This window comes from Numida meleagris, chromosome 4 (genome assembly GCF_002078875.1).
Source record: "Numida meleagris isolate 19003 breed g44 Domestic line chromosome 4, NumMel1.0, whole genome shotgun sequence".
In the NCBI taxonomy this organism is placed as follows: domain Eukaryota; kingdom Metazoa; phylum Chordata; class Aves; order Galliformes; family Numididae; genus Numida; species Numida meleagris.
The window spans coordinates 26566753-26579253 of NC_034412.1; the positions used below are offsets into that span (position 1 = coordinate 26566753).

Below are 12501 nucleotides of genomic sequence, written 5' to 3' on the forward strand. Positions count from 1 at the left end.
CCTTTTTTCTGGCCCCTTCTAGACAAAAAGAAAACAACCTCCAGGCTTGGTTAGTCAGAGCCAGTGGCAAACACAGTGTGCACCTGTTTGGTGCAGAAGCCCACTCCCTGAGAAGTGTTCAGAGATTGGGACCCGATGTGAGCCGCCAGCATTGGGCCGATGCCACGTGCCATTCATTTCTCCGACAGCTTCAGCTGCTCTGCCTGCCTACCCCTGCCTGCCCATCACTCTGCAACAACTGTTTCTTAACCGCACAGTAAATGTTTGTTTTTATCCCTGGTTATTTTTAACTTGCATCAGTTTCTTGATCTCATTTTCCATGTGGCCTCGTGGGAGGGAAGTAGTTGTGCCAAAACAAGCAGTGTGGGATGGGAGCTGAGGGCAGGACGTCAGGAGAGCTGAGGGCAGCGTCACCTTGAGGAGATCAGCATCCAGAGCTGTGTACTCCTGCAGGTGCAAATGGTCCCCAGTGGGACAGCCCGTGAGCATGGCACTAGAACCAGCAGCAGAGCAAGGCAGTGCTGAAGGGCAGCTGAAGTCTTTCCATCAAATCATGAGTTGCTCTCACTCTGTGCAGAGCATGCAACATCAGGCCTTCGTATTGTTGTACTTCTTCTTTAGCGATTTCCTTCTTTATATATATGTTAAGAAGACAGAAATAATGACGCACCTAAACACAAGAAGTGTCACCTTAGTAACATGGTTAGATGTCTTCCAAAGGTAAGCGTATCAGCAGAGCATACCTCAAGTAGCATTAAACTCTGCTTTTATTGGCTTAGCTTTTGCTACTAAGTGTGATTCAGAGCCTGTAGCTGGAAGACAGCTGAAGGAAAAGCTAACTTTACTTTTCAGTCTCCTCATTCAAGCAGTCCTTCAGGATTCTCTACAGTGCAGAAGTCCTGTTAGATCAGGTTTATCTGATTTGTTGGTCTGGTTTATCATCTTTGCTTTGGCGAGAAGATTGTTTCTGGGGCTATATGAGAATGACAAACCCCCTTTTGACCTTTAGCTTGCTGGATGGGTCCGGAGACAAGACTTGAACCAATAGAAATTTTATGATGTATCTGTGGAGGTATGTGAGAGTATTACTTCTGTAAAAATTAGATTGTGACAAAAGAGCAATATATTTTCTTGAAATCAAGAAAGAAACTCGTAGATAGTACTGTAGAAATAAATTCTATTTTATCTTTAAGGAGTTAAGGTAATTTCTAAAAAGTTAATAATTTGATTGTTAAACCACTGGCAGTAAAACAGCAATCATAGTCCTATCTGGGATATTAGAGACTGGAGATGTAGATGGTTGCCTTTTTAACTTACAAGTCCTATAATGCTTGTGAATAATATGTTAATTTTGAACCAATCTGCTAACTTGTAAATTTGCAATAACATGCTTGTTCCATTACAAGCAAGCAAACATTATAAATAATCAGGTGCAGCTTGCTTTTCATTTTACAGGATATCTGTGTCACTAATAGCAAGCTGTGCATTCTTGATTGGTGATTATGTTGGTACGATTAAGTTACTTCTAGTGCTTTAAAAATAACCTTGGCTGTTACTCTTGCCTCAGAATTGCCTGGCAGACATCCCTCCCAGGAGCGATGCTGCTGTCACACAATGCTGCTGCAGTGTTGTTCAGTTAAGGACAGTTAACAAGAAGAGTCCAAAGCACTTTTTAGGATGAGTTCCTCAGGAAAAAATGCTTTCCCCAGAAAACATACATTCCTAAGAGAGAATAATCCACCATCCTCTGGGAGTAACAGCAATTTTACCACCACCTTCATGATATAAGATTAAAAAAAAAAATAGAATATCTCTTTAATAGAGTACTGGAGTATAATGTGCTGCTCTGGTTTCTCATTCTTACCAGTCCCATGTAAGGATCTGTTAAATTGAGAAAAGGTTCTGCAAGTGGTTGATGTGGGTGTATGTAGCTGCCTGTGCCACTCCATTAGCCTTATCCACTGAAAATTAAGGGTAATCTGGAATCAGGGCAAGTGGTTTTGGTCCTACTTTTTCAGGAAGCTTGAATACATTTTATTGTCTCCTACTCTCAGGAATGACCAACAGGGCTGTAGAGGAGAGCTGTTAAATAATGTTTGTTCTGAAGAAGGTGAATAAGGAACAATCGCAACATTTCATGAAGCAAAAACTAGAATTAAATTGCTAGGAATAGACGTAAAACATCAAAGGAAAATCTTTTTCACTGTTCATGGCCAAATTGAGTCGCCTTTTGCTGCAAAGAGGATGTAAAGCAAAAATTGTGAATGAGATTTCATAGCAATTTTGGAAAGGGTATTAGATTATATATGTTCTTAATCTGACCCCAAACTGCAGCATGTATATTCCTGTTACTTGTAACTCCATAGCAGAAGCTGCTGCTGTGTGTAACTAGAGTACAGACTCATACATTCGGTGATATTGAAACGTAGGTATTGTATTTTAATACAACGTATGTCATCTACATATTCTTTGTAGTATTTTAGAATTTAAGGAAGAAGGAGAATATTGAAGTCATTCGTACAATTATAGTTTAATCATTACAAGATTCAAGTGTATTGAAATTCATTGGTCTCTAAATTTGCATTACTCAAAAATCACTGTTAGTGTGAATCCATACGCAGACGATTGCTTTAATTGAAATGCAGGCTCCAACGCAAATTAAGTTCAGATCATAAAGGTAATTTTTTTTTTTTAGTCCATCCCTTTTGATTCTTGAGCTTACTCTTTTGTACTGGCGCATTTGAAATTCAAATGAGGTCGTAGCAGGAAGACATCTCGCTAAGTGCCACTAACCAGGACTAGTGGGGAATCCTGGCTTGCTGTCGGCAGGAGGTTCTCATTCAGCCCTCCAGAACACATCCGAACTCCCTCCTCCAGCGCTCTGAGAGTTTGTCATCAATATGCAGGCGCAGGGCACACTTTTTAAGTAATGAATGAGAACTACTGAGTGGAGCACAAAAGCTCCAAATGGAAAAAGTCTCCAGCTCACATCACTGTCTCTGACTGTGCATGCGTGCATATCTTGTGCACAATATGGTTGAAAAATACTTCAGTACTTACTTGGTATGAGAAATGTAAACAGCGGAACGAGGGGGCTTTCCCTCTATAAGTCTCTAGGCATTTGGCAAACTGTGCAGTGAAATAAAAACTGTGGCACCAGGTAACAGATATATATATATATTTTCGGCACTTTCATCTTTCTTGTCCTCATTTTTTCTACCTTATTCTCACTTATACCAGCATTGCCCTGTCCCTGCTGGAGCTGGGTGCCCTGAGACCCCCGGCATTGCTGCCTACCTGAGAACACCATCCTTCTCTCCACCAGTGCCTGGCCCCCACCGGCTCTACGAGGGAGCGGGGCCTTGCTGCAGGTTCTCCCTGCCTGGGGAGCACCACAGCTCTGCTGCACCACGGCTGCTGCACTGATCACCATGAAAGCGGCCTGCTGTCCCCTCCAGCAGGTTCTGTGCATGGGCGCATTGTGACATATTGTCCCCTGGGTTCTACTGGCGCCTCTGGTGCTGCTCCTGGAGATGACTCCTGCATGTGTGCGCAGATAGTTGACCTCAAGAGAGGCTGCCTTTGTCTTGCTGAGTCCTACAAATCTGCTGTAAACTGCTCGTTGACAAGTATAATGATGTGACATTAAGAAACAGGAGTTGTAAAAATCCTTGTTTTTAGGGATTTCTGCTACTATTTGCTGCCAAGCAGGAATTTTCTCTGAAATGATGGTAACACAGCTTATGGATCTTCAGGATGCTCCACTTGATGAAGGTGGTCTCAGTGAGGACATACTGGTCTTTCTGCAGAGTTCCTTCTTCTCTGGTTCACCCATTAAATTTTTATTTTTTATTTTTTTGTGATGGCAGAAGGTACAGAATAAGGCTCCCAGACAAAAGCCTTGCTGGCGTGCCTGTCAGAGCTGCCTTATTTTCTGCAGATACTCCAGCTGCTGATTCCATCTGCCGTCTCCTCTTTTTCTTTCATTTGTCAACACCTTAGGGCACGAGCTGTTCCTATGTGTGTGATCCCAAAGGACTGCTGTGGTGTAAAACAAACCTTCAGTGCCACAGCAGTATGTGTAATATTAAAAACGCTCAGCAGAGATTTCCAATATGTTTCCAACCATCTGAGCTGATAAGACTTCTAATTAACAAATAATCAAGGGTAACAAGAAGTTCTTTAACATTCTAGTTGAACATGCGAGGGCTGCTCTGAAAGTAATGCCTCTTATTTTGTTATGTTGGCTCATGACTTCAGAGGCAGATGTTGGTGTTATAGCGGTACAGGTTGAACCTTACTACCCATATCCTGTTATATTTTGTTGCCGTGTGACAGGTGGCAGCAGAGGGGCAGTCTGACAAAATGGCATCTGGTGTGAAAGAGCTTATGGAGCAAAGGTGTGTTACTGAATTCCTCCATGTGGAAAAAATGGTACCCACTGACATCCACTGATGCTTGCTGAATGTTTCTGGAGACCAAACAGTAGCTGTGAGCACAGTGAGGGGTGGATGATGTGTTCCAGCAGTGGCGACAGGGGGTCACCTCCACTGGTGCAGATTTTTATGAGCACAGCAGGCAGGCTCTTGTTCATCTCTGACAAAAATGCACTGCTAATGGTGATTACTATGTTGAAAAATAGAGTTTTGTAACTGAGAATTTCCTCTATCAAATAGTGTCCTTGCACTCTTTGTAGCTGTTGTCATTTCCATGGAAATAAATAGGAGGTAGTACTTTCAGAGCACTGTATGTGCATGACAGCTCTGATTTGTGTGCCAGCCTTCCCTAAAGGGCCAGTGGGGAGTATTGGGGGATGCTTGTCTGTGCATGACTGTGGCAAATTCTGATGTTCTGAGTAAGCTGGTGGACACTGGCCTCTGAATCATCACAGGTTTACTTGCTTAACCACATTTTGCTCCTGGCTCCTCCTCCTGACCTTCCAGCTGCTCCTCCCAGCCTGGTTTGGCTGCTCTCTCATTTTTGCAGCCTGCTCCCATTCCTCACACCTCTTCCTCCTCCCTGCATCTGCCCTGCAGCTGGATGGCTTCATGTTCTGTCATGCAAGGGTGGGAGCACAACAAATCCTCCGCCCGATGAGTCCATGGCCTTGCTGTGTGCAGCCTCCTGTCAGCATCTGTGCTGATAGATCCCATTACTGTGTGACTTGGGGTTGACTTCATCCTCCATCCAGCTCTTTATTGAATTAGAATCATTATGGTTGAAAAGACCACCAAGATCGTATAGCCAAACCATCAACCCATCACCACCCTAAGAGTAAACCATATCCCTCAGTGTGACATCTGTTCTTTTCTTAAAAACCTTTGTGGACTCTTTTAGCTGTTCACAATGTCAGCGTAGCTGAAGAGGTGTTGTACTTCCTCATGTGTTGCTGCACTGATGTAGGTGTGCTTAAGCTGTTATTACATACATGAAAAGAGAGTTTTTATTTTTCTTACGCTCCTTTGTGATATACAAACTTCTTTTGCAGTCAGTGATGTGTCTTTTTAGGAAAGTAAAATCCACTCTTCTAACTGACATAATTATATTTTGTATATAAAAACTAGTAAGTGATGGAAAGATGGAATACAGGAAAATGTGTATTTTATGTTTGGTGGACTGCAGCCTAAACCATATGACTTCAAAATTTCCAGCAGTGACAAGAACGCAAATTCCATTCTAAAGACTGCACAAGTGCACTCAGTTTTGGAGCAGCAGCATGGCAAGTGTCAGGATTGCCTTGGGCCACACAACCTCACTGGAGGACTGTGTTGCTGAGGTGGAGGCAGGCCTCAGGGCAATACTGACAATGAATACATTTGTTAGTTCTTAGGACAAGGCTGAGCTTGGTTTAAAAGAAAAAATAACCTGGAGATCTCAGGCAAGTTGTTGCTTTAGTGGGCTGTGCTCTTCTATGAAGCGTACTCTGGTGAGCCGTGGCCAGACTGACTGCTTTCCACGGGTTCTCCCAGCAAGCTGCAGGAGGACTGACAGAACCCCGGTGCAGACAAACTGAAGCCACATTAATTATTGATCATGTTAGCTGAAGGCTTGTGCTGAATTGATCTGGTGCAAGATAATGTGAATTAAAAGCTGCTTAAATATTTAATTCAGGGCTTTTTGGCTGTGGCAGGGATTTGAACGAAAGATAACATGTGAGTCATGACTGGAATCAACTTCTCGATAAAGACAAGCTATTAGAATGAGAGGTACTATCTAAATGTGAATTATGATTTATTAGAGGAAAAATCTCTTGTGTATAAAATTTTAATGGAAGATTAGAAAGCTTTCTAGATTAAATTATCTAAACATAAGATAGACATTTTCATGTTATTAGTTCAATCCCTGTGTACATGACTTAATAAAACCTTGTTGCGTCTGAAGGTGTGCATGAAGCACTGTAGGAAGAAAGCCGGGCAGACCTCCTCAGGTTGCTCTGGCTGCACTGCACTGACCCCCAGACCTTTGAGAGGGGCTTGGAGGCAGGACTAACACCGACAGCTGGCATGCCTTCTTGGTTGGCTTAGGTGCTGCAGCTCTGAGTAAATCCCTGCCTGGTTGCTCCCAGCCCCTCCACAGAGAGATGTCCTCAATGCAAAGCAGACCCAATCTTGAAGCAAAAATGTGTTTTATTTCAGCTTTTAGGACATACAGGCTTCAGTGAGAATAGCAGGCCCCTGCCTACTGCTGTTTCTGCCTCCCCTTTGGTCTCACTTCATTCCTCCATGTACCAGAGAGGGCTTTGGCAGTGGAGGGTGTTTGCCTGATTTTTCTCACCGTTCACAAAAGCTGTCCTCTGCTTAACATGCACATTCCTTCCTCCAGTGCCATTTTCCTCCGTGGGCTCTCTGGGCTGGCCAGCGGCCAAACAGTAGGGCATGAAAAGGCCTTGATCACTGACAGGCTGTCTTACAATTTTTTTTTCTCCTGTATTCAAGATGCAGATGGATGTTATTAGAAAGGTTTTTTACTTTGAATGTGCATAGCTTGTCCACATGGCTGAGCTTAGAGCTCTGTACTTCCATAGTGCTTTTCATCCTCAAAAGGGCTTTACAAGCTCAAGTCCTCAGAACAATCCTGTGAGGTGGGTGTGCGTGTTATGTTATATGCTTCATAACAAGGAGGGGTGCATGTCAGTGGCTTGTTCAAAGATACATTGTGTAGTGAGCGTTATAAAGGGAGGAAATCTTTACACTTCCCTGGGGTTCCTCTCTGATATTCTCCTGTCTGAAAAATCACATGGTTTCACCATGGGAGTATGTCTCACCCTAAGAAAAAGTGATTAGTGGCATCAAAAATTAAAATGTATCTCAGGTTACAGTAGTACTAGATAAACACGCAGCATTTCTAAGAGTTGTGAGGCCAAATTTCCTACTGCACTCAGCTTCAATTAACACAGAAGAGCAGGAGCCAAAGGGCATTATCAAAGAGACCCAAGTTTGATGGAAGATCTGGAGCTGCCTCATGTTGTACTTCAAAAGAGCAGGAAATGATATTAGGAAGAGTGATAAAAATTGCTTGTCTTATTCTCATTTGAAAGGACGGGCACGATTATTTTTTTCCAAGTTAACTGTAGGATTATAACTAAAGTAGCTACAGTAACAGCAACAGCCCCAGCATGAACTCAGCTCTATCAGAAGTTTTTGTAACATTGCATCTCATCTAAGTGAGGGGGCTGGAATGAGCTATAGCAGGCATTTTTGTAATTATGCGTTCTCTTGAGCTGTTACTGGCATGACTACCTTGGCATGCTTTACCTTGCACAGATGAGCCAATGAATGTTTCAAGTGTCGTCCAGCAGACATAATCCAGCTAAGGACAAGATCACCCTGTGAGACGTGGTTCTTAAACTAGACCAGTGAGCTCTGGAAGGAGGATTAATAATCAGCATTAGCGATCCTTGCATCTTCAGTGAGCCTTAGAGCATGCATAGATATCTGGAGGAAACAGGTTTAGAAATCAGTAGTTACCTTATCCCAGTAAGGAATTCTTAATAAGAGACGGAGTGGCATTTGTCTTGAATAAACAAGCAGGAGACTTTAAGCAGAAGGATCTGCTTTATAGACCTACATCTCCTTCATGTTTTCTGGGCAAATAGATTGAGAATAGCTTGTCTACTTCAAGTCATGAGAAGGATAAAACTAGGTAGGTTAAAGCAAGCATTTATTTTAATACTGCTCCAGTTTCCCTCTTTTGGTTATGTAATTATGTCCAGTCAAAACAGGACCCTGCAGCTCCTCAGAAAGATGTTGAGAACTAGTTAGTGAGTAACCAAGTGTGGCAGGGATGCTCACCTTCTCCTGCTGCATATAGTAGGGTGGAGGAGTGGAAGGGAGTAAACTAGTCATGCTTTTTTAACCCCAAAAGAATCTTTTCTTTTTTCCAAGAGAATTTTATGTTCAGGTGTTATCTCCCTCTCTCTGCTCTGGAAAGCATATCTGGCTCCAGAAATTACTCTGGAGAAATGGGAAATGTAACTACTTTTCTGGTTTTCTAAACATTATGCAGTTTCAGATGAATTCATGGGAATGATGGGCAGAAAAATTCATGAGAATTACTGTGTGAGGAATTACAAGTTATCACTTTTTTTATGGATTCCACATCCACAGCTTTTAATGTTGGGTACCCTATTCTGCTTTATAATTGTTTAAGAGAGTATATCTGGGCCAATTAAGTGTTTTCATTTGCCATTAAGTGCTGCAAATGCCTGCTAGAGTCGGAAGACTCTGTGATTTAAGCTTAAACATCTGGGGGACAGAGATGCTCTGCCAGCGCTGTTCGGTACCTATGTGATTTTGATGACAAAATACGTGCATGCTCATTGCAAAACCATTTGGGTTTTGTGTCCTGGATGTGTCCTGCACTTCTATTCCTCTTAAAATCTCAACATAACAAAGAATCACAAGCACTGCAGAGTGAGTTCACTTAACTTGTGAACCACTGCCTAACAGTTACCTTCACATCTCAATCCACCTACAAATCCCTTTATTATTTCCCACAAGACTGTCCTTGGAAGCATCAGGTTTGAAGCTCCCACAAAGTGAGATGCAACTCGACTCCTGCATACATAGGTCTTTCAGGATCTAGCCACCTTGCTTCAGTGTTGCCCTCCAAATTAAAATCAGCTGAGTATCTGCACTCTTACTGCTGGTTTCAAAAAAATGTGTAATGCTACTGCTTGAAGGGCCCCTCTTTGCACTTCGAAGATGCACTGATGTGTGTTTTAACCTACTGCATTTAAATTGCCCAGTAGTATCAGCCCGCTGCCTGGCTCATATTCACATGTGTGGGGAGTGGGATCCTTGCTAAAATTGTGTCAGTGAGGAGTGCAGTTAAGAATGGTAGGTAGTTCAAAGAAAGACTCAGAAAGTCTATTTGCATGTAACAGAATATCCATGTGAATACTTAACTTCAAGAGCATTGGTATTACTTCTAAAGCACAAGGGACCAAGAGAAATTAATTAAAGATGAAATTTTCTCTTGTACTTCATTTCTTTTCCTCCATGACAAGAAGAATCTGCTTCATCCTGAATGCATGAGTAATGCTAAGACTTCAGGCAAAATTATAAGCTACTTGCATCCACAGAATGAAGTTGCACAGCTAGCTTCAACTCAGGGACTTATTTCATGAGTTGTTGCGTTGCTAACAAGACACAGGCATTGCCATTGGACAAACAGGCAAGATTGTTTCGCTGTTTGTTCTGCAGCCCTTCCCAGCAGCACTGCTGAGCATGACTTAGAGAGATCTCTCTTTCTGGGAGTTTCAAACTGCAGTATTTTTAGCTGGAGGTGAAAGGGGCCATACCCATCCCATGTTACAACATTATGGAAGTTCCCAGCAACCCCAACAGGAACCATACATGGATGCGATGGTATACACATTGGAGCAGGCAGTTTCCAGTCTCCACTCCGCAGCATATTTGGAGGAGGATACTTCTGAGGTATGCCAAGACTTTCTTGTCCAAAGGACTATATACACTGCGCTGTCTCCATTCCAGGTAGCTAGAGCTGAAGAAAGAGAAACAAAAATTCAATATGGGTAAATGCACAAGGGTGTTTTTATGTGGCTGTGTACAATACTTTTGTCATGCCAATCAGATGCCAAAATGTCAGCAATATTTTAAGCTGTTAATGCATGAAAAAAAGGGAAAAATTCCTAGCAAAGAACTTCCCTGTGACAAAATCTTTAAGAGTTCATGTGTCTTTCAAAATGTACATCATCCAAAGCATCCTTTTGGCTTCCCACAAAAGGGGTAATCTTCCTCTCTACTATGTCCTTCGTACAATTCTTTCCCACATTTCAGTTTCTATTCTGACTTAAAAAAAAAAAAAAAAAAAAAGATTTACAAGATATATTTGCTTGGCTGCAGATTTCCTGTTGGCAGCTTCCCCTATATGTAGGGAAAAATGAGGGGCATTTATTTTTATTTTTTATTTTTTTATGAATTTGTTCTGGAAATCAAAAGTGAAGCAAGTGACAGGTTCCCATGTTTTTGCAGTATTGGTAGAAGCCGGTGATGGTGGATGTTCTGGGCAGAAATCAGTTGTTACAGGAGTACAAAGATGCTGTTTATCACATCTTGCTGCTGAGTGTTTAAAGAGTATTATCTGCTTAACAAATGAAACAGACAGTGAAATTTACACAAAATAATAGAGGGAAAGTAATTATTTATTCCAACTTTGTCTTAGAAACAGATCTAGGCAACACGAGTAGCTCATTGTGTTACTAACAGTGGGACAGAAGTCTACAAGTCACCTGTGCAGCGCTGCTTATTTTTGTCAGTTCCTTCATGTCATTGTTTCCATATTAATCAAGGATTTCTTTCTTCAGATGAATGTAATACTTAGATTTATCACTGTGTTTGTACAGAAATAAATGGACATGGGAACAGGAATCTCTACAAGTTTTCTACAAGAAAGACTTGTAGTAAGTCTTTATTTTCACCACTGGCATTACTGATAAACATATTATTTGGAAAAGAAGCTTGATCATAACAAGATTTTGAACCCTTACTTTTCCATGATCAAATACAAATATTCTTGGTTAATGCATGCAGCGGGGCACTCTGCATACATGAGGGCAAGTGTATCATCATTATATTGTCAGGACTGATGAGGACAATTCCAGGATAAGTTTAGATTGCTTTGATAGCTTACCTTGGTGTTGATCTATCTCAATTAGGTTTTCTGGAGTAAGGAAAAAAAATATTTTCATTCTGTTTTATTCCAGGTACTAGATGTTTTCTTCTGGAGAAGAAAGAAAAAAGGAACAGAAATTGATGAAGTGTGATGTCATTTATTGTAAGTAACAAATGTATTAATTTTTTAAGCTTTTACTGAACTTAAAGCTGATTCTGTCCACTTAAATTGGTACCTAGTACTTGTCACATTGTGATACAGGTGTGAATGTGCTTTGCCAGGATATGTATGCACAGCATAGAAACATTCACTTAAGCCCACACCCACATATCCCCATATGCTTTGAACAGATCTAAATGGTAACTGAAGGATGAAGAAGGCAGAACCACACAAACACACTACTCATCCAACAGTTATTAGTTTTGAAGCAATGGAATAATTTATAAAGGTCATTAGAAAGCAATGAAAATGCTCTTGTAATGTGTGCTGTTAGTATCACATTGGAGAATATTCCTGATGCAGCATAGTGTGTTGCAGTCATTAGGGAAGAGCGTGGCTGATTCCTATAGAACATGATGACAAGAGTAAAGAGGTGAAACATAAGGGGAATGCGGCATTCAGGGATCTGTTCCAAGAAGCAGTTCCAACATGAGCTCATTGAGCACTACAGTAAACAATGCTTGGTGGCTGACTGAGGAAAGGCAATATCTGGAATAATTAATCAATAATTCATTACAGAAAGATGTTACCAACTGTAAACTTAATTTAAAAAAATAATGTCTTGCAGTAATGCCAAAAATTATAAATATATCTTCCTTTTTTGAAGGAGTATAGACCAAAAGCCAAACGCATCAATTGTACATAATAAAACTGATTGTCTTAAAAAAGATTTCTGATAGTGAAAATTGGTCAATCAGTACAGAATCCTAATACTAAAAAAACCACAATTGCAGTGAAAGGGCTTAATAACTGTGTTAACAACAAATTTTTCCACTTACAAATATTTCACATCTTTGTGTAGGAATAAAATTCCTACTTCTTTCATGTTTCATTTTCCTTGCAGAGGTTTAGATGTTTTGTTAATCATTATGCATGATCTATTAGTAGAACAGATTTGATTTTGTCAACTTTTGGTGTTTTATATAAAGCAGTATAATTGGATATTAATGAGTATCTGGCTATCTATTGTTCATCCGTTAACTCATACTGAGTTAAATTCTTTCAAAGACTTGGCCAGCTTTGAATAAAATGCAATCCTGTCTAGATTGGCCTCCAGACAATTTCCCCTTTTCATACTTCAGCACAATCATGTAGTGTTTACGTTGTAGGAACTTCAAAAGATTATCTTAAACAACTCAATTACTG

General features: G+C 41.0%; 2 protein-coding genes across 4 annotated transcripts in view; one reads left to right on the top strand and one right to left on the bottom strand.

Annotated features, from left to right (window-relative positions):
* Window positions 1-3770, bottom strand: part of C4H4orf45 (chromosome 4 C4orf45 homolog) — a 39984-nt gene extending 36214 nt beyond the window's left edge. For all 3 annotated transcript variants that reach the window (XM_021396726.1, XM_021396725.1, XM_021396724.1), the window contains exon 1: window positions 3298-3770. In XM_021396726.1, the coding sequence (XP_021252401.1) occupies window positions 3298-3646 (349 nt within the window). In that variant the 5' untranslated portion in view covers window positions 3647-3770. The remainder of the gene's footprint in view (window positions 1-3297) is intronic.
* Window positions 1-12501, top strand: part of FNIP2 (folliculin interacting protein 2) — a 92853-nt gene that overhangs the window by 78348 nt on the left and 2004 nt on the right. The window contains exon 17 of the mRNA XM_021396695.1: window positions 11228-11298. Coding sequence (XP_021252370.1) covers window positions 11228-11287 — 60 coding nt within the window. The 3' untranslated portion in view covers window positions 11288-11298. The remainder of the gene's footprint in view (window positions 1-11227; window positions 11299-12501) is intronic.